At 49.1% G+C, this 21,158-nt stretch overlaps 1 protein-coding gene across 1 annotated transcript in view; it reads left to right on the top strand.

Annotated features, from left to right (window-relative positions):
- Positions 1–14,207, top strand: part of LOC120381705 (zinc finger protein 32-like) — a gene marked incomplete at its 3' end in the record, with an annotated part of 53,196 nt that extends 38,989 nt beyond the window's left edge. Inside the window, exon 4 of the mRNA XM_039499829.1 lies at positions 13,557–14,207. Within this exon, the coding sequence (XP_039355763.1) occupies positions 13,557–14,207 (651 nt within the window). The remainder of the gene's footprint in view (positions 1–13,556) is intronic.
- Positions 14,208–21,158: the final 6,951 nt, after the last annotated feature.

Raw genomic sequence — 21,158 nt, forward strand, 5'->3', positions numbered from 1 at the left:
CATCTCTGAGAGGGGACTTGTTTACCATCAGGGGACAGGCTCAAACCAGTCCAAATGGGTTTTTCCCGCCAAAACCAGCCCTCAGCGTTCCATCTCCTCAGCACTTTTCCCGCCACAGAAGTGATATAAGGACGTGCTCAGCGCCTGCGCGGGGCCGTCCCCCCCAGCGACGGCCCATCCACGGTCGGGTCTTCCCAGCGCTCCCGAGCCGGAGAGTGACGAGCCCCCTCGGTCCCGCTGTGAGACTGAGGAACAGGAGGCCTGTCACCCCCATTCCTGCCGTCCTGCATCCCTGGTGTCCAGCCTCCCACAGGGCCTCCCGGCCAGCGACGAAACCCACCCGTCGTCTGGACGCCCCAGTGCTCCTCCTCAATGGCTCTAAACCAGCCGGCGAGTGGAAGGTCCTGGGCCTCGCGCCGGCCCGTGGGACCCGCTGCACCTGCACAGGGGGGAAAGGTTTCTGTGCTGGGACATCGTTTAGTGTTTTCCGGTTTCCAAGGGAGGGTTTCTGGGCCTGAGTGTTAAGCTCCCAAAGCCAGTCGCTGTTTGATTGGATTCATTAAGTTTGCATTTTCCCTTCTTCCCCCAGTTTTCTGTACCTTTACCCTGACTACACTGACCTTTGTTTGTGCCAAACCACCTTGTTCCCTCTTTATTTTATTGACAGCTCACAAGGAGGGAGGCTAAATCCACTGGTGATAGACAGGAGGGAGTCGAGTTTGTATCTCCTGAGAAAAGGGGCGTTTTCCTTTCCTATTTCTCCCCTGCCACTTCTAACATTTTCCTTTGAAGCGCTGCCTTATTCCCCTGGAGGTCACAGAGGGGACGTGGCCACCTTCCCCTCTGAGAGTGAGATATTGGCTCGGCTCTTTCTTTACGCTGCTGCTGTTAGTCCATGAAACATCAGGGATGGATGCAAGGCTGAGCTCACTCACCAACCCCCTGAAACATTTCAGTGGCCCAGAGAAATCCTGCCCCCGGCTATTGGCATCATCTGGTGGCCTCTGGGTGACTGGGCAGTGCTAAGATGTAGCCACTTCTGGGGTGGATCCAGGGTGGCCATTATTTCCTAGTGACAGGCCATGGACATTTCTTACCTATTTTGTCCCTCCAGATCTTCCATTCTCCAGTTCAAGAGACATCCCCCGGGGCTCCCTCTGCCTGTGTGACTGGCCAGCAGGGGGCGGTGGTCACTTTCTATCCACTTCTCAGGCACTGTGAGGTAACAGTTTTGCTGGGTGGGGGTGGGGCTGGGTGGGGAGAATGCAGCTGAAGGGGGATTGTGGTGGGGGGAGGCCTCTGGGTGGCTGGGCAGGGGGTACCCTAGTGAGGTTGGTGGGTTCTGGAGGTTTGGGGTTTCAGGGGGTGGTTGTGATGTGCCCAGCCCTGAGGCTGTGGGTCCTGGAGGTGGGTATCGCTGGGGCCTGGTGGCTGCAGAACAGCCGGGGTGGGCGTCTCTTGGGGAGGCAGGACAGGGGTTAGAGGAGCCTGGTGCTGTGCCAGGGGCTCTGTCTGGGCTTCCCCCGCAGACTCCTGGGATCGCTGCCCTGCCCAGTGCACAGAGTGTGTGTGGGAGAATCCCCGGCGCTAGGCCAGGGGGTGCCCCTGTAAAGCACCAGGGGATCCCGCAGGGGGGAGGAGGGGGTGCCAGGCAAAGGGCAGGGCAGATCCTGCTGGAGGGCGGGGGGGGGGGGATCCAGGGCAGGCAGTGAGGGACTGAGTTCCCAGTGGGGGTCCCTTTTGGGGGGTCTCTGGCTGTTGTGGTCTCTTGGTGGGGGGGAACCTTTTGGGATTCCCAACCTGGCAATGAAGGTCTGGTGGGGGTTCTCTGGCCCGTGGGGCTCTGAGTGGTATCTGAGGTCCCTGGCCAGGGACTCTGGGGGCTGGGTCCCAGGGAATATCTGGGGGTGGGGGCTGGCTGGGGCTCTAGGGTCTGCTCCTGACCCCTCTTCTTCTCCCTGATTAGCTTATGCCAGAATCCTGGCTCCAAGCACTGCCCGACATTCCCCGGCCAGGCCCAGTCACTGTGATAAATTTCTAGCCACTTATCAGACACTGTGAGGTGAAATCACAGATTTTTGCTCTGCTACCCTCTTGAAAACTGCAGGAACTTCCAGTTCCATTGTCCTAGATTGTCCAGTCCTTGTTCTGGATCTGGGGGTGAGGGAGGAGGGAAGGGGGTCAGCGCTGCCACACAATGGTCTCTTCCACAGCATTCTGGACTCATTGTTTCTGAACTCTGGTTTCATTGAGACCATTGTTAATCCAGAGTCACTGTATGGAAAGACAAGGAGTGACTCCGGATGGACAGTGGGGCAAATGAGATTAGCAATTCTCCCTGTGAGGAGGGGCTCTCATTAGCTGCTCTCCCCAGAGAGCTAAAGGAGGGAAGCTGCTCAAACGCTCTGTCCCTCTCTGCTCAGGATATTGGGGTTCAGCTTCCTGGGTCAGACGCTGCAGCCTCCATTGTGATTGGGGAGACCAGGCTTAGCAGCTGCTGCTCCCCCAGTGGGGTTCTGTGCTGGGAAGTGACCTGAATTAAAGCTGCTTCTCTGCCCAGCCCAGGGGATGACTTTCTCCAGCTGGTCCTAGCCCCCTAGGGTAGCCCTGGGCCCTGTTAATACTAAATTCTGAGCCAGAGTCTCCAGGTAACTGACAGACCTCAGGGAAAGTGCTGGGGGCTGGCAAGAAAGTGACTCTGCACAAACAGCCCCTCCTTATTTCTCCTCCCAGTAGCAATTGCCAGGAGAAAATCCAGCCATGGGAGAGCAAAGCCCGCAGGAATGGGACTGTCCCAGCCAGAGGACAGGAAGGAGAGACTGAAAGGGGCAGTGGTAGAAATGAGCGGGGAGAGATTTCCAGCTCTCTAGTCCGCCCAGACACATGTATTGCTGCATCTCTGGGCAGAACCACTTTCCAGTGGACAAAACAAGGATCAGACAGAGGAAAAGCCAGTTCCTGACTCCATATTCCCCCTGCTGGGGTGTGGCTGCCGTGGGGTCAGTGTCCGAGGGATCCCCCACAGTGACTCCTTTGGTTTCTAGCCTTGTATTCAGAGACTTTGTTAGGGGGTGAGGGGAGGGAGAAGGGAGGTTAAAAATGTGTCTGGGCTTAGCCTGGCAGGAGAGGCCAGGTCTACATTGTAATAAACAGACTGAGCATTTCCCAGCATGGCAGGATCTAGGGTGTCTGTCTGCAGGGAAAGGGCCTGGGGGAATTCTGATGTGAAATTAACTAAAACTGGTTCTGAAACGCCCACAACTGCCCTTCTCACCCAGACAGGCTGCAGAATGACGTCCATATTTTGCTCCAGCTCATCCCAGCCTGGCGTGGGACAGGGAAGAGAAATGGCTGCAGTGGAGTCAGTTCAGGTAGAGATTATCGGGGGGTTGCTGGTGGGTTCTTGCTGGAGGAGAGGGACAGCAAATACACCGGAGATGGGAAGGTTTGCACAGTCTGGTTTGGAGGTTGGAGCGGGGCAGGAAATTCATGGCGTGGGGAAAGGAGGAGGCCAGGGTGTGGCAAACCTGCTGGGAGTTATTTAATAAGTGGCCTAGATTCTAGGAACAGACCCAGGAGGTTGGGAGGCGGAAATGCCCTAATTTGTGAAGAAAGAAAATAGCCCACCTACATGGAGCTAGTCAAACTGACCAGACTCCCAGTGCTGGAGCCTGAGCTCACTAACCAACGGCTGCTGTGAGATATGAAGGGGGCACCCATGAATCAGGCTTATTGGAGCTGCCTGTCCCTTCATATCCCGCTCCTCACAATGAGGAGGTTATTGGGCTTCCTACCAGGGAGCTCTCCCTGGACCCTGCTAGGGGCTCCATCTCCTGTATCGGTCGGTGGCTAGTAGGTGTGTGATGGATCTGCTGGGAGAGACAAGGGGCTCTCACTTCGTCCCCTCACCCTGGTATTTGCTGGATACTCTGAGCGGGGTGGGGGTGGGACTCTGTTGAGTGGGATCCACCCAGAGCTTCCATTTGATTGGCTCCTCTCTGCCACAAATAGTGGGGCTGTGAGTGGGGCAGCAGGTACTGAGTGTTGGACTCTTGCTCTTTCAGGGGCCGGTGACCTTCGAGGAGGTGGCTGTGTATTTCACCAGGGAAGAGTGGGCTCTGCTGGACCCCGCTCAGAGAGCCCTCTACTGGGATGTCATGCAGCAGAACTATGAGACTGTGACCTCGCTGGGTAAGGGTTCCTGTCCCCTCGGTTCTTGGAAGGGGAAATGAAGAGTTAAGGTTCACACCAGCCCCCCAATGCCACCTCTACTCTGTGCTGTTTCAGCATCACCCCAATATGCCAGTGACACACGCACACTACCAGAGACCCTCCCCTGCTGCAGAACACTTTGGGAACAGAGCACAGGAGCCGTATCACACAGTGTCAAATAGCTCCTGTTTGCTCAAGTGAAACTGGGAGTTAGGTCTGGCATAACTGTTCCATATCCCTAATCATTTGTGTTGCCCTTTTCTGAACCTTTTCCAATTCCAATATATCTTTTTTTGAGATGGGGCGACAACATCTGCATGCAGTATTCAAGATGTGGGTCTATCATGGATTTATTTGCTGTTTCTACAATTATGATATATGATATATTCTGTCATATCTATCCCTTTCTTTATTATTTCCAACATTGCTCGCTTTTTTTCATTGCTGCTGCACATTCGGTGGATGTTTTCAGAGAACTATCCACAGTGACTTCAAGATCCATCTCTTGACTGGAAACAGCTAATTTAGACCCCATCATTCTGTATGTATAGTTGGGATTATGTTTTCCAATGGGCTGCACTATGTGCTATCCTGATATCTAGCATTGCGGAGATCCTGCATTCAGTAATATCCCTGCCCTTCCTGTTCCCTTTCTCCACTGAATCCTACCAGCCGATGGTTACTGTTCCCAGCTTCCCCAGGACTCTCTCGCTGTCTCTGAACCTCTCTGTCAGCAAGAAGCAGTGCCAGGGACACTTGCCCTCTGTCTGGAGTCTTCGATTTCTGGGACATGGATTAACTTTCTCTGTGTTGTAAGAGGCTCTGTCATAAGAGTGTCTGTGACATTAGCCAGAGTACAATCTGGACTGTTAAATAGCTGTGTCCCCTCAGTTCTCCAACCTGGGGTGCCTTTTCCACTGTTTTCCCACGAGAACAGCCCCTCTTGGCCAATTAACACACAGTCTCCAGCATGTAACTAACTCCCAGCTACACAGTATTGAGTGCTGCTAGACAGCCACTCATGAATTACACCTCAGGGGAAAACCAGCAAATTCTCAAGTGCCCAACTTTCCCCCAGAAATGTACGTCTTGCACTGTCCAGCACGCTACTGAACAACACAAGCTCATATGAAGTCTGCCATTTGATCAGTGGAAAATGACATGCACCAGCTTGTTATCCCAAACGGAGTTTCCAACACACTTTAATCCAAACACACTGGTTAGATAAACAATAAACCAAGATTGTTAACTACCGAAAACTAAAACTAGGCCCAGCCCATGAAAGGGGCACTCCCAGGAGAGACTGTATAAAGGCTGGAACATCAAACAACTTTGTAAACCTGAGAGAGCTGCCTTGGGGACAATGACAGGGAGAATCCCCCAAAGTGACTCCTTGGATTCTGCTCTTCTCTGGTCTCTGATTGTTCCTTCCAAAGTGGAGTACTTTGCACTTGTCCCTACTGAATTTCATCCTATTTACTTCAGATCATTTCTCCAGTTTGTCCAGATCATTTTGAATTTTAATCCAATCCTCCAAAGCACTTTCAACCCCTCCCAGCTTGGTATTGTCCACAAACTTGGTAAGTGTAACAGAGAGACTGTTACTGGGAGGGTTTCACCATGTGTCAGAGGGTTACACCCTGGTGGGAGGGGGCTAGGCCTGTACTGGGATAAGGTCACTCTGTGCTTCACAGTGTGGCAGAACCTAGAATGTCCATTAGCAGGGAAAAACCTGGGGGGAATCGGCTTGTGGAATGGACAAAAGCCCCATCTGAATTCTTACACCTTGCCCTTTTCACCCCAGCAGGCTACAGAATAACATCCATGGTTTGCTCTAGATCATCCCGTCCTCCCAGGGGGAAGGAAATGGCTGCAATGGAGCTGGCTCAGGTAAGGGATTCTCAGGGAGCTGGTGGTGGGTTCTGCTTGGAGAGAGAGAAGCAGTAAATGCATAGGAGGGTGGGAATTGCTAGAGGTGGTGGGAGGCAGGAAATATCTTGGGCGGAGAAAGGGAGGGGACAGGATGTGACAAACCTGCTGACACTAGTGTAGTTTAGGGTGTGATGGGTTGTCACCCACAGGGGGCAGTCTGGGAACCGCTGTGCCCTCTAACCCTCAAGCTGGGCTGGCCCTTCTCACACTGATTTGCTGGAGATTCCACCAGCCTCTCCAGGGCCTGTTATCACCCAACAGGACAGCAGGTGACGCCATACACCCAACTAAGCTACCTGAGCACTTTACCTAAGCCACTCAATGACAGATAGAGACAACAGCCAATTTCTCAGCTCCCCAACCTTGCACACTTGCTGTAGTATAAATTCAGAATTATATCATCTTATAGTGCACAGGAATCCCTCTAATGTCAGTTCATTATTATAGTTCCCCTTCCCCTCGATCTGGGACAGATGTGCACAGCGAGCTTGTGCTAACCAAGCTGAGATTTTCTCCAGACACTTCAGTCAAAATACGCTGGTTAAGATAAAGCATAAAACAAGTTTATTAGCTGCAGAAAGACAGATTAAGTGATTATAAGTGATAACAAACAGATCAAAGCAGATTATTTAGCAAATAACCAAAACTCAAACTAAGCCTAAAATACTAGCTGGATAGAATTTGAATTAGCAGTTTCTCACCCTGACTAATTGATACAAGCAGTCCACCAAGTTTCCATACACAAGCTAGAAATCCCTTTATCCTGGGAGCAGCACTTCCCCCACTTCAGTTTTTGTTTCTCAGGTGTTTCCAGGAGTTCTCTTGTGCGGGGAATGAGACCAAGAGATAACGTCACACCACACCTTATGTAGCTTTTCCATATGGCATGACCCCTTTGTTCCAAATTCAGTTCCCAGTCCAGTTTGTGGAAAAATACAGGTACTAAAATGGAGTTTAGTGTCATGTGGTCTGGTCACAGGCCCTGCTGCGTCATAGTATCCATGACTCATAGGCTGGCTGAAACATTCAGAGGAAGGCTAAGCTCTTCCACGGTCCATTGTCTTTGTTGATGAGCTATCAGGACTGTCTGGCTTCTTCATTGTTCTACCTGAAAGGCTCGTTGTGCGTGTTACCCAGAGTAAGCACATTTGAAATACAGATACAGAGTCAGTATCCATAACTTCAGATACGAACGTGATATGTGCACACAAATAGGATAATCATATTCAGCAAATTATAACTTTTCCAGTGACACCACACATGATGCATCTTGTACAAAATACATCATAATTATGTCCTAATCATATTATAACCATACCACTATGATGAATATGGGCTGTAGTGTCAGATAGGGCCTAATTTCAAGGCACAGGATTTGGGAATGGAACTTCCCCTCTTTGTGGAACAGGAAATAACCCTCCAGCCAGGGCTGGGACAACTTCCCAGACTCCCAGTGATGGAGCCTGAATCTACTCACACTTCATTCTACTCACAACCCCAATCATTGTGGCAACTGCAAACTTTATCAGTGATGATTTTATACTCTCTTCTAGGTCATTGATAAGAATGTTAAATAGCACAGGGCCAAGAACCAATCCCTGCGGGAACCTGCTAGAAAGAAATCCACTCGACCATGGTTCCCTATTTACTATCACAGTTTTTAATCTATTTAATGTATGCCGTGTTTATTTTGTATCATTCTAGTTTTTTTAGTAAAAATATTGTGCTGATCAAGTCATATCCCTTACAGAAGTTTAGGTAAATTACATCAATACTATTAGCTGCAACCAAACTTTTGATCTCATCCAACAAGGATATCCCGTTAGTTTGATAGGCTCTATTTTCTCTAAACCTTTGTTAATGGGCACTAATCATATTACCCTTCTTTGATTCTTTATTAATGAATGAAATCCAGTATTGGCTGCTCCATTCTCTTGATGAATATAGATGTCAGACTTCAGGTCTTTTAGAAAGTCTTGGATACAAGTTATCTGGACCCGCTGATTTAAACATGCCTGACTTTAATAGCTGCTGTTTAATGTCCTCATGACTTCTTGTTGGAATGGAAAGAGTGTCGCCATCAACATCTTATGATACGAGTACATCATCTGTTTTTCTCCAAATCCAGGAGAGAAATATTTATTGAGGACTTTTACCTCTTCTGCATTATTTTTGATAATTCTGCCATTTCTATTAGTAAAGTACCATTGTTAGGATTAAGTTTGCACTTAATATACTTTTAAAATCTTCCTTCTTATTGTCATTCATTGGTCATTGATTTCTGATAGCTTTCTTTACCAGTTTTCTACAAATCTGACCTTCTAACTTCTATTCTTTACTATTGACTTCCCCTTTCTTCCATATATTTAATTTGGAGAGCGTTGGGATTCCTACCAGGGAGACACAAGCAGGGTCCAGAGACAGCCCCATCTCCTATATCAAGCTCTGGCTAGTAGCTATGTGATAAATGTGAAGACTCTGCCTTTGTCTGTCAGCTGGGAGACACAAAGGTTCTCTCTTTCTACCCTCTGATGCCTCCTGGCTGCTCTAAGCAAGGTGGGGTGGGACTCTGTTAACATGGGCCTCCCGGAGCTTCCATTTCCCTGGTGCTGCTGTTCCGTGAATAGTGAGGTTGTGAGTGGGGAAAGAGGTCCTGAGTGTTGGACTCTTGCTCTTTCAGGGGCCGGTGACCTTCGAGGAGGTGGCTGTGCATTTCACCAGGGAAGAGTGGGCTCTGCTGGACCCCGCTCAGAGAGCCCTCTACAGGGGTGTCATGCAGGAGAACTATGAGACTGTGACCTCGCTGGGTAAGGGTTCCTGTCCCCTCGGTTCTTGGAAGGGGAAATGAAGAGTGAAGGTTCATGCCAGCCCCACAGCACCATCTGTACTCTAACCTCTACTCTGTCTTGTTGCAGCATCCAGGGCAGGCTCCAGGCACCAGCCTACCAAGCACGTGCTTGGGGCAGCACCTTGGGAGGGGGCGGCAATCGGGGTTTGTTTTTGTTGTTTTTTATTTGGCCAGGCGGCGCTGGGGGCAGGGCGGGGACTTGGGTGGCGCGACGCGGCGCTGGGGGGGCGGGGACTTGGGCGGTGCAACGCTCAGGGAGGGGTCGGGTGGCTCTCGCGGGCGCAGGGCGGCGCTCCTTTTTTTTCCCTTGGGGCGGCAAAACTGTTAGAGCCGGCCCTGGCAGCATCACCCCAATATGCCAGTGACACACACACTACCAGAGACCCTCCCCTGCTGCAGAACAGTTTGGGAACAGCGCACAGGAGCCGTATCGCAGTGTCAAATAGCTCCTCTTTACTCAAGTAAAACTGGGGGTTAGGGTCCAGCATAACAAACAGAAGCTTCCTACCCCCGGCCTTCTCTCAAACCCTGAGCCTTCTCTACCCAAACCAGAATGTGCTTGGGGTGTAACAAGCAGGCGACTGGAGTCAGAGCCGTCGGTCCAGGGTTACTTATCACACAGACACTCGGTGCGTCCTTGAATGCTGGCTGGGGGTATCCAGACAGGGGAGCTCCAGCAGCAGAACACTGAATCTCACCCAGGGTTACAGATGACACAACTCCTCACTGCTCTGGATTGCACCCCAGCATGTGAAAATGGCCTAGGTTGGTAATGACATTTCTTGAGACATGCAGTGTCTTGCTCCCATATCACCAGGTGTAATAACAATAACAGGAAAGGCTGAATATGGAAAACTGATTGTTCAGCTTGCTTTTGACCTGCAATACAGAGAGCAATATATTCCAAATAAGGAAATTAATGTGCAACGTATGTGTCATTGTTTGTGGTTTTAAGCTTTAAAAGGCTTGTGTGATTTTTTTAGCTCAGGGGGACAGTATTCCAATAGCTGTCACCCCCTGCGCACTTTTAACCAAGAAAAGAGCCTCAGGCTGAGCTGATTCAAAATCAATCTTGTGGTCATTTTCCACAACAACTTCAAGTGGTCCCTGTGATGGAATGTAAATGTCTTCTTCCCACCTTCCCCCTGCAGGAGACTGGCTGTTTGACCAGCTGTTTGCCTTGCTGTCTCTGAGGAACTGGTCTGTGGGTGTTCCCCAGAATTGTAACTTTTTCAGTAATCTCATACTGTAAAATCTCATAACTTTACATACAGTGTTACTACACGTTTTAACAGGAGGATAATATTCAGTAGATTATGCGTTTTCACATGATACTTCACAAGCCATACTGCGTACAAAATTGATCATAATTTTCTAGTGAACACAGGGGTATAGACTGACACAGTGTCTGTGTGTGTGTTCCCAGCAGATATGTGGGTATATCAATCCCTCATAAGCATAGTGTTCAGCATCTTCAAGGACCTGGGGAACTGGTCCAGGGAATTCTCTGGTTTACCAAGTGTGACACTGTATGGAATTGTGACACACTTTGGTATTAATAATAAAATAATAATATAATCTGATAAAATTGCAATGAATTGTGCTAGATATGCCATGTAAGGTGTCAGTGAAAATGTTATGATTTGCCAAGTATGATAATATTGTTTCTACGTTTGTATCACCTTTGTATTGTGAGTGATAGATATGTAGGGTATATCTGTATTTCCAGACTTGTGCAGTGTTTCTGGGTGACACCCCCAGACATATTCAATATCTTCATTAACGATCTGGAGGATGGTGTGGACTGCACCCTTAGCAAGTTTGCAGATGACACTAAACTGGGAGGAGTGGTTGATACGCTGGAGGGTAGGGATAGGATACAGAGGGACCTAGACAAATTAGAGGATTGGGCCAAAAGAAATATGATGAGGTTCAACAAGGACAAGTGCAGAGTCCTGCACTTAGGACGGAAGAATCCCATGCACTGCTACAGACTAGGGACCGAATGGCTGGGCAGCAGTTCTGCAGAAAAGGACCTAGGGGTTACGGTGGACGAAAAGCTGAATATGAGTCAACAGTGTGCCCTTGTTGCCAAAAAGGCTAATGGCATTTTGGGTTGTATAAATAGGGGCATTTCCAGCAGATCGAGGGATGTGATCATTCCCCTCTATTCAGCACTGGTGAGGCCTCATTTGGAGTCCTGTGTCCAGTTTTGGGCCCCACACTACAAGAAGGATGTGGATAAATTGGAGAGAGTCCAGCGGAGGGCAACAAAAATGATTAGGGGGCTGGAGCACATAACTTATGAGGAGAGGCTGAGGGAACTGGGATTGTTTAGTCTGCAGAAGAGAAGAATGAGGGGGGATTTGATAGCTGCTTTCAACTACCTGAAAGGGGGTTCCAAAGAGGATGGATCTAAACTGTTCTCAGTGGTAGAAGATGACAGAACAAGGAGTAATGGTCTCAAGTTGCAGAGGGGGAGGTTTAGGCTGGATATTAGGAAAAACTTTTTCACTAGTAGGGTGGTGAAGAACTGGAATGGGTTACCTAGGGAGGTGGTGGAATCTCCTTCCTTAGAGGTTTTTAAGGTCAGGCTTGACAAAGCCCTGGCTGGGATGATTTAGTTGCGTTTGGTCCTGCTTTGAGCAGGGGGTTGGACTAGATACCTCCTGAGGTCCCTTCCAACCCTGAGATTCTATGATTCTATGATATTGGCATCAACACTGCCTAGCCTGTTTCATGGCCCATTGAGAGTCATCATCTGTACAATGAGCCCATGGAAAGGACCAAGGGGATACACCTATTGAGTCAGCAAGACATGCCGGGATATGCCTGTGTAATGAGAACTTCAAGACTTTTCCATGCCATGTGCTGTGAAGCTTGTGTTTGGGACACAGGAAGTACAGGCCACATGGCAAAAGGAATGTAAAGGGCAGCTGCATCATCTCCATTTTGTCTTCAATCCCCCTTCCTACCTCTGGAGCAACTTCTCTACAAACTGAACCCTGGAACAAAGGACTGAATGTCCCATCCAAGCTGTGGATGTGTTCCTGACGGACTTTCAAGCCAGCAACTCACCAATACTGCTAAGAACCTGATATATCCATTTTGGAATGTATCTGACTGCGTTCCCATTTAACTTTCTTTCTGTCTTTCTTTAGTTTAAACCTTTAGTTTAGATGCTAAAGGATTGTCTGGCAGGATGGAATTTTTGGTAATATCCAAACCTCTACTGACCTGGTGATGTGGCTGAGCCTTTGGGGTCAGAGGAACACTTTGTTTATGTGAGCAGAGTTTTTAAATAACCTCTCACTGTACTGGACCTAGTTGCTGATTGGGAGTCAGAGAACAGGGATGCAATAAAGGGGGCTGTGTGATTTCTTTTTTCAGCTTCTCGATAACCCGTGTGGGGGATCAGAAGCACAGTTGGTGACTGGTCGGTGATTTTAACTTCAGTGTTAACCATCAGTTTTGGGAGCATCTGCTCTCCCTTTTTCAGCCTGTTCTAACTTTGGCATTTTCAGTGAGAACTGCCCCTGGCCCACCAGGTCACACTAAGCACTGAAGTTAAATTAATATAATGTTTTTTTATGACCAAGTCTTATGAAATCACCTGAACTCCTTTGTTTTCTTTCATCTGAGCAGGGTTTCCTGTTATCCAGCCTGATGTGATCTCCCAGCTGGAACAAGGGGAAGAGCCATGGGTCCCAGACCTCCAGGGTTCAGAGGAAAGAGAGATCCTGAGATCTCCCTGCACAGGTGAGGAAACATTAAACCACCTCAGAATCTGTAAGTGCCTGAAGGAAACATCTGGGAAGCCCTACAAAGCCCTTGGGGAGGTCTCTCAGTTCATTATTGTCCCTTGCAGGGGTCATATCCTCAGGGTAAATATAGTTCATGGCTTCTGTAGATCCTAGCAGACACCAGGCAGTAGCTTCCTCCCTTCCCCCTGCGTATTTGGATGGGATGTGAAGGCTGAATTCATCCCCCTCCTCTCTCCTATTTGTGGGAAGAGTTTGGGGGAGTTCAGCTCCTGATTTTTATTTGACCTGTCCTCAGCACTTGTTTCTGTTTGGTCTTCCCCTTTCCATCCCTGTTTGAGGTTTCTGTCTCTATCACAGCAGGTGATGCAATGGCATGTGAGAAAGAGGAGCAGAATTCTCAGCCTGAAAATGTTGAGCCAGTGGGTAAAAACAGAACATTATCTCAAAGATGGAAAAGGAATGTGTCCAGGAGTCCTGAACAGGGAAAATCCTGGGAGATTCAGCACAGACCAAAAACAGATCAAGGAAACCAGCCAGGGAAGAAAGTGGATAAATTTATTTCCTGTTGGGGAACTCAGAAGGTCCTCATGGAAACCACAACACAGCAGGATATCCTCAGGCGAAAGAGAAAAAATACATGCAGGGAAAGTGGAAAAACCTTCTCTCACAGCTCAGCCCTTTCTGTACATCAGAGAATCCACACAGGGGACAGGCCCTATGAATGCACTGAGTGTGGGAAAACCTTCAATCGCAGTTCGCACCTTATTAGTCATCAAACAATCCACAGAGGAGAGAGGCCCTATGAATGCCGTGAGTGTGGGAAATGCTTCACTAGCAGCTCAAACCTTTCTCAACATCAGAGAATCCACACAGGGGAGAGGCCCTTTGAATGCAGTGAGTGTGGGAAAAGCTTCACTAGCAGCTCAGACCTTTCTAAACATCAGAGAATCCACACAGGGGAAAGGCCTTATGAATGCCGTGAGTGTAGGAAAACCTTCAATTGCATTTCACACCTTATTAGGCATCAAACAATCCACAGAGGAGAGAGGCCCTATGAATGCCGTGAGTGTCGGAAATGCTTCACTAGCAGCTCGGCCCTGTCTGTTCATCAGAGAATCCACACAGGGGAAAGGCCCTTTGAATGCCGTGAGTGTGGGAAACGCTTCACTAGCAGCTCAAACCTTTCTCAACATCAGAGAATCCACACAGGGGAGAGGCACTTTGAATGCAGTGAGTGTGGGAAACGCTTCACTAGCAGATCAGACCTTTCTCAACATCAGAGAAACCACACAGGGGAGAGGACCTTTGAATGCCGTGAGTGTGGGAAATGCTTCACTAGCCGCTCAAACCTTTCTCAACATCAGAGAATCCACACAGGGGAGAGGCCCTTTGAATGCCGTGAGTGTGGGAAAAGCTTCACTCAAAGATCAGTCCTTTCTAGACATCAGAGAATCCACACAGGGGACAGGCCCTATGAATGCACTGAGTGCGGGAAAACCTTCAATCGCAGTTCGCACCTTATTAGGCATCAAACAATCCACAGAGGAGAGAGGCCCTAGAAATGCCGTGAGTGTGGAAAATGCTTCACTAGCAGCTCAAACCTTAGATTTAATTTACCCTGTTTCCTCAACTGTTGCTACAGCTCTACTACCCATCAGTCCAAAGACTGAGAGAAATGGAGAGTTCCAACCATTGTCCTTTTAGTATCTTATTGTTCCTCTCTCTGTTTTTTGTGCTGGCCTTTCTATTCTATCATTTTCTGCCTGTGTTTAGTGGTAACAGTTGGTTTCCATCACTCACGTTTGTTTGTTTAAATCTCTATCCGTTGTGAAATAAATTTTTTGCTTGTTCGATAACTGTACTCAAGTGCTGTGTGAGATACAGTAGCAGTGGTCCACAGTAAAACTAGTAACCTAGGATACTTGGGCAAGAGAGGATCTGGGATTTCACCAGGTATCTGGTGATCCGGGCTGGACCCCAGAGGGGAACACATTGAAGGAACTCAAGGGTTAAGGTGGCTGCTGTAGCTCAGAGAAGGGTCCTTGAGTTCCAGCAGGCTGGTGAGTTTGGTCACTAACATCCAGCTGCCAAATGCAAAACTCCCTCTTCCTTGTGGCAGATGGCAACAAGGAGACTCACAGCCCTCAGCACCCTGAGAAGGGTCACAGTGTGTCTCTATGTTGATCCACCTGTCAAATTTCAACAGGGAAAGCTCCCAATAGCACAAAACTCTGCCCTATGAAATCATGGAACATGTGCTCTTCGCTTTGTGAAAGCATGTAAAGAATCCAAGCGCTGGAGGACAGGGTTTGGGTCCAGAGTGACCTAGACAAATTGGAGGATTGGGCCAAAAGAAATCTGAGGAGGTTCAACAAGGAGAAGTGCAGAATCCTGCACTTAGGATGGAAGAATCCTATGCACTGCCACAGACTGGGGACTGACTGAGTGAGGGGGGTTTGATAGCAGCCTTCAACTACCTGAAAGAGCAGCAGTGTGGGCTTTCTCCTGGCCACTTTTGCTGGGCTGGGCAGGCAGCCTGGAGGCCTTTCTAGAAGAGAACTGGGAACGGAGTTAGAAAAACCAATGTGAAAACCAGAACCTCAGGTTTAGACTCATTTATTTATAATATTAAATCTTCAATTCTAGTTTCACAGTCAATACAATTGCTTCAGCCTGATAGTTGCCCAAAGGGAAACTTAACGTCTCTCCAAGGGGAGTGGAGAGAAAAAACTTTTCAGAATCCAAGAGAGACAAGGCGGGTGAGGGTAAGAGCTTGCAGAGGACCAACCTCTGTTGGTGAAAGAGACAAGCTGTGGAGCTAACCCAGCACCCTTCTTCAGTTCTGTGCAACCTGGAAGGTTGTCTCTTCCATAACCAGCAGTTAGAACATAAGAACAGCCACACTGAGTCAGACCAGTTCATCTAGCCCACTATCCCGAAAGTGGCCAATGCCCGGCGCCCCAGAGGACCCCTGGGACCAACATGGATACAAAACCACCACAAACAAGGTTAAAAGTCAATGCACATGGGAGAAGCATCTTGTGTTTCATTCCTTATGTCCTAGTCCCATCATGTGGCCATTTCCTTTTCTTCCTGTCTGTTAAAAGCTTTGGTGTTTTGCACAGAAACATTATTTCCCCAGGAGAGACCCAGGAGTGGGGGCTGCATTCCTGTGCCAAACAGTCACTGGAAGGGGGCAGACAAAGGGCTTTAGGACGAGGCGTCCGTCACTGTCAAAAGATCAGCTCTCTGTGGAGAAAGAAGTAGTTCGGGGCTATTTAGGAAAGCTGGATGAGCACAAGTCCATGGGGCCAGATGCGCTGCATCCGAGGGTGCTAAAGGAGTTGGCCGATGAGATTGCAGAGCCATTGGCCATTATCTTTGAAAAATCATGGCAATTGGGGGAGGTCCCGGATGACTGGAAAAAAGCTAATGTAGTGCCCATCTTTAAAAAAGGAAAGAAGGAAGATCCAGGGATCTACAGGCCAGTCAGTCTCACCTCAGTCCCTGGAAAAATCATGGAACAGGTCCTCAAGGAATCAATCCTGCACCACTTAAAGGAGGAGAAAGTGATCAGGAGCAGTCAGCATGGATTCACCAAGGGCAAATCATGCCTGACTAACCTAATTGCCTTCTATGATGAGATAACCGGCTCTGTGGATGAGGGGAAAGCAGTGGATGTGCTATTTCTGGACTTTAGCAAAGCTTTTGATACAGTCTCCCACAGTATTCTTGCCAGCAAGTTAAAGAAGTCTGGGCTGTATGAATGGAAGGTAAGGTGGATAGAAAACTGGCTAGATGGTCGGGCTCAACGGGTAGTGATCAACGGCTCCATGTCTAGTTGGCAGCCGGTATCAAGTGGAGTGCCCCAAGGGTCGGTGTTGGGGCTGGTTTTGTTCAATATCTTCATTAACGATCTGGAGGATGGTGTGGACTGCACCCTTAGCAAGTTTGCAGATGACACTAAACTGGGAGGAGTGGTTGATACGCTGGAGGGTAGGGATAGGATACAGAGGGACTTAGACAAATTAGAGGATTGGGCCAAAAGAAATATGATGAGGTTCAACAAGGACAAGTGCAGAGTCCTGCACTTAGGACGGAAGAATCCCATGCACTGCTACAGACTAGGGACCGAATGCCTGGGCAGCAGTTCTGCAGAAAAGGACCTAGGGGTTACAGTGGACGAAAAGCTGAATATGAGTCAACAGTGTGCCCTTGTTGCCAAGAAGGCTAATGGCATTTTGGGTTGTATAAGTAGGGGCATTTCCAGCAGATCGAGGGATGTGATCATTCCCCTCTACTCAGCACTGGTGAAGCCTCATTTCAAGTACTGTGTCCAGTTTTGGGCCCCACACTACAAGAAGGATGTGGATAAATTGGAGAGAGTCCAGCGGAGGGCAACAAAAATGATGAGGGGGCTGGAGCACATGACTTATGAGGAGAGGCTGAGGGAACTGGGATTGTTTAGTCTGCAGAAGAGAAGAATGAGGGGGGATTTGATAGCTGCTTTCAACTATCTGAAAGGGGGTTCCAAAGAGGATGGATCTAGACTGTTCTCAGTGGTAGAAGATGACAGAACAAGGAGTAATGGTCTCAAGTTGCAGAGGGGGAGGTTTAGGTTGGATATTAGGAAAAACTTTTTCACTAGTAGGGTGATGAAGAACTGGAATGGGTTACCTAGGGAGGTGGTAGAATCTCCTTCCTTAGAGGTTTTTAAGGTCAGGCTTGACAAAGCCCTGGCTGGGATGATTTAGTTGGGTTTGGTCCTGCTTTGAGCAGGGGGTTGGACTGGATACCTCCTGAAGTCCCTTCCACCCTGAGATTCTATGATTCTATGATCTCCCTCGTGCAGGTCACTGGCAGCCTGAATTTGTTCCTTATCCTCCCAGAGTCTGGGGGCTGAAATCAGCACTACCCAGCCCCTCCGTATGTAGCAGGAACACACACAAACCTGGTCTTTAAAACAAGCTGTCCCCTTCCTTCTCAGGGAAGAGTTTTCTGTGATTGAAGTTGAGCTTCAGTTCCCCTCTCCTAGGGACGGGGCGGGTGTGGGGCCAGCTCCCAGTGCGATCTGTTTTCACCTTTGCTCCCTTTCAGTCACTCTGGGATGGTAACTCTGCTCCCAGCTGTCAGGCAGCTTCCAGCCCATCCACCCTGCTCACTAACTCTGTGGTCATGTGTCACCCCCTCTGCCAGCACACACAGCCTGCAGGAAAACTACTCCTGCCAAATGCATTGGTGGTATAGTGGTATGTATAGGTGCTTTCCAAGCAGTTGATCTGGGTTTGATTCCCAGTCAATGCAATAATGGCTTTTCTCTTCTGTTGTTTCCTCATCTGGAAGTGGTTTAATTTCAGTCCCATTGTGTTACAATTACAGTATCTATAGAATGAGACAATAAATGTGTCGAAGTCCAGCAGGTCGTACAGGATGGAGGCACACAAGGGGCTGGAATGTGTCATCTGAGAAAGACAGAACACTTGGAAACCTGCATCTCCCCTCCCCTGGCCTTGCGTGTTATGATTCCAGCTGCACGAGCTGTTTGTAGGATGTTCCTGCATGGTGGGGAAATGAAGTTTTGAGTCAGTTTTTGCTCCTGCAGATTCCTTTGCTGTTACAATTATAATGACATGAACAAAAGGGAGGCAGAATAAACATAACCCCCAAATTGCAATACAGGCGGGGAAAGAGACGATCACGGTTAAGCCAAACACGTCAAAATAAAAATTAATACTAAAAAAGGGGAGGGGGGAAGAGATCAGGTATGTGGAGATACCCTTGATATTTCAACGCACATTGTTAGAATCAAAGTTCAGACTTGACACTGGAAAACCTGCAACTACCTGTCTCTCTGAACACCTGTGATGAGCAAGATGGAGTTGGGACACCTGTTCTGCTTCAATCATTTATTGTCTCTCTGTTCTCTCCTTCTTCGCCCCCCAATTCCTCGTCTCCAATGTCTCTGCCTTTCTCCTCTTGCTCCCTCTCCCCTGCCCTTTCCAGGAACTCACACTCTACAGCATTTAGGACAAGCCAGAGCTCTCATGTTCTGCACATGAGCCTGTGTCAGAGGACGTGTGACCCCGGTCAGAACCAGTCACCAGATCAATATGACCCTTTATGAGCGACTTCTCTGCCTGCTCTGCAATTTACATCTCCCCTCTTCCCCCCCCCCCACCGCAAACAGGGTCGGGTACAGCTCTGACTGAGAGGCCTAACAGGAGAAATTTCAGCCCAAAGACAAATTTGTGTGAAATGCTGAGAAGTGAAGAGCCCCCTTCCCCTCCCCCCAAATCCCCAGAACACTAGTGTCACCCCCATGGCACCAGCACCGGGAACCCAGTGAGATGGGGTTACAGAATACAAGGGGGGAGGCAGCAGGGAGAGAGGTGACAGGGAATCTCTCTTTTTCTTTCTCTCGTCACTTTCTGTTCTTCTCTTTCCTTCCAGGAACTGCAGTCACAGCAGGGAGGGGTTTGTCTCCGTGTCTGTCACGGAGGTGGTTGAAGTGATGGATTCTGTGACTTCCTGCAACCTCCGTGACTTCTGCAGTGGCCACAGTGGCTGACTCCAGGGCCACTCAATCAACTGGCTCCAGGGACCGCCCAAGCAGCGGCCAATGCGGCTGGCCCTGGGGACCACTTGTCCAGTGGTCCCGAGGGCAGCAGGAGCAGCCACAGCCTGGTGACCTCTGGCAGCACTTCTGGGGTGGCCAGAGCAGCAGCTGGCCCCCTGGGGCTCCCCCCTGCCCTAGCAGCAGCTGGAGTGGCAGCGACTCTTAGGGCTTCTCCCCTGGTCGCTGGTGCTCATTATCCATCAAATAAATCAAAACACTTTCCCCTGCAAGTGGATTTAGCCCGGGACCCTCAGAATCAGCAGCTGTTACGCCCCCACTGAGCTCTCTGGTCAGGTGTCCTAGTGCCGGGAGCCTCCGATGTAGATCTTAAAATAGCGTTTTTGCATCAGGGGGGCTGAAAATTTGGACCAGACATTGTAGCTCCACTGTTATTTTACTGAATTGCTTCAAAACAGCAAGTGTAGAAAGTCTCCTAAGTGCCAGGCTCTCTGCCATGGAAACAGCTGCCCCTGCTCTCCAGGAGTCTGTGCGTTCCACCCAGCAACGTACACACCTGCTCCGCACTGAAGGGGGGTCAGACAGTGACGGTAACGCAAATCTTCCGACTAGTAACCCAGGTCCCTTTCTTTAACCCAGGACATGCCAGTCACCTGTTAGCCATGGCGTTATCTTCACCTTCAAATACCTCTCAGGACATTGAACAGAGGGAGTGAACCCCCCCAAATGGCTCCCTGTTGAGGCGTTGTACCGAACCTGCCCCTGGAGACTGTCTGGTTTTATACTCTTAGAGCTTTTTCTCTTCAAACCCCTTATCCCAATCTCTGGGCCAACCTCCGCATTTCAGAGTTTAGAATTTACTCTCATCACCCTCCTATGGCACTTTCCATGTGAATTGGGCAAAGCAAGTTGGCGAAGCTCCGTGGCTAATGAAAATCAATGCTCTGGGTGAGGCCTGAACTCACACCCACCGCTGCATTTCCCCCTGCATGAGCCACTATAGGTGCTTCTTAGACAAACTTGGGCTGTCGGTGGTTATGTGTGTCTGTGCTTCACCACTTTGGCTGCTCTGTGAAAAGCTGTTGGTTCAAACAGAAGCTGGTGGGTTTTTGTTTTGTTTTAAGCAATTAGAGTCTAGTACATTTTAACAGGCAGAAAATGTCCTATTCTGGTCTAGCCCCATTTGACTCCTTCTGTCCATCTTCTTCCTTCCCCCTCAGTGTCTTTCCTTCCCCATTGAGGACATGCAGAGATGAACCCCAGTCAGTCTGTGTCACAGAGAGTCTGTATCTCCTAAGGAATGTGAGTGAAGGATTCCGGCTGAATTAACGCCGCTCACCTGGGTTAGAAACATTTGTTTCTTTTGAGCAGATAGTGGGAAATGGGACATTAATTCAGAGCCAGGAGGCAAGGCAGAGAGGCTTCATGCTCTTGATCTCCATGAAGGGAGAGAGGATCCCCAGGAAGGAACAGAGCTTCCTTTAGATTCAAGCTGGGTCTCCTGGAAGTTGGAAAAGACCCTTGGTCACTGAGGATCTCATGGGATCGTGCTGCTCCAGAAGCTTGAGAGTCCTGGGTGCGGGAAGGGTGTCACTGCACAGTCTGAAATGGAAGGGAGGACCCTGGAAGGGACGGGGAGGAACAGAAAATGGAGAGGAATGAAACAGAATAAACGCCTCTTCTCTCTCCCATCCCCAACCCAGCAAGAACTGTTATCAGTGGGGAAACTCCCCACCATGAATGGCAGAGACCACAGAGACATTCGCCTCATGCTGAGAAGTAAGGTGACCAGACACCAAGTGTGAAAAATCAGATATTTTCACCAGAT

Source organism: Mauremys reevesii, linkage group 14 (genome assembly GCF_016161935.1).
Source record: "Mauremys reevesii isolate NIE-2019 linkage group 14, ASM1616193v1, whole genome shotgun sequence".
Classification (NCBI taxonomy): Eukaryota; Metazoa; Chordata; order Testudines; family Geoemydidae; genus Mauremys; species Mauremys reevesii.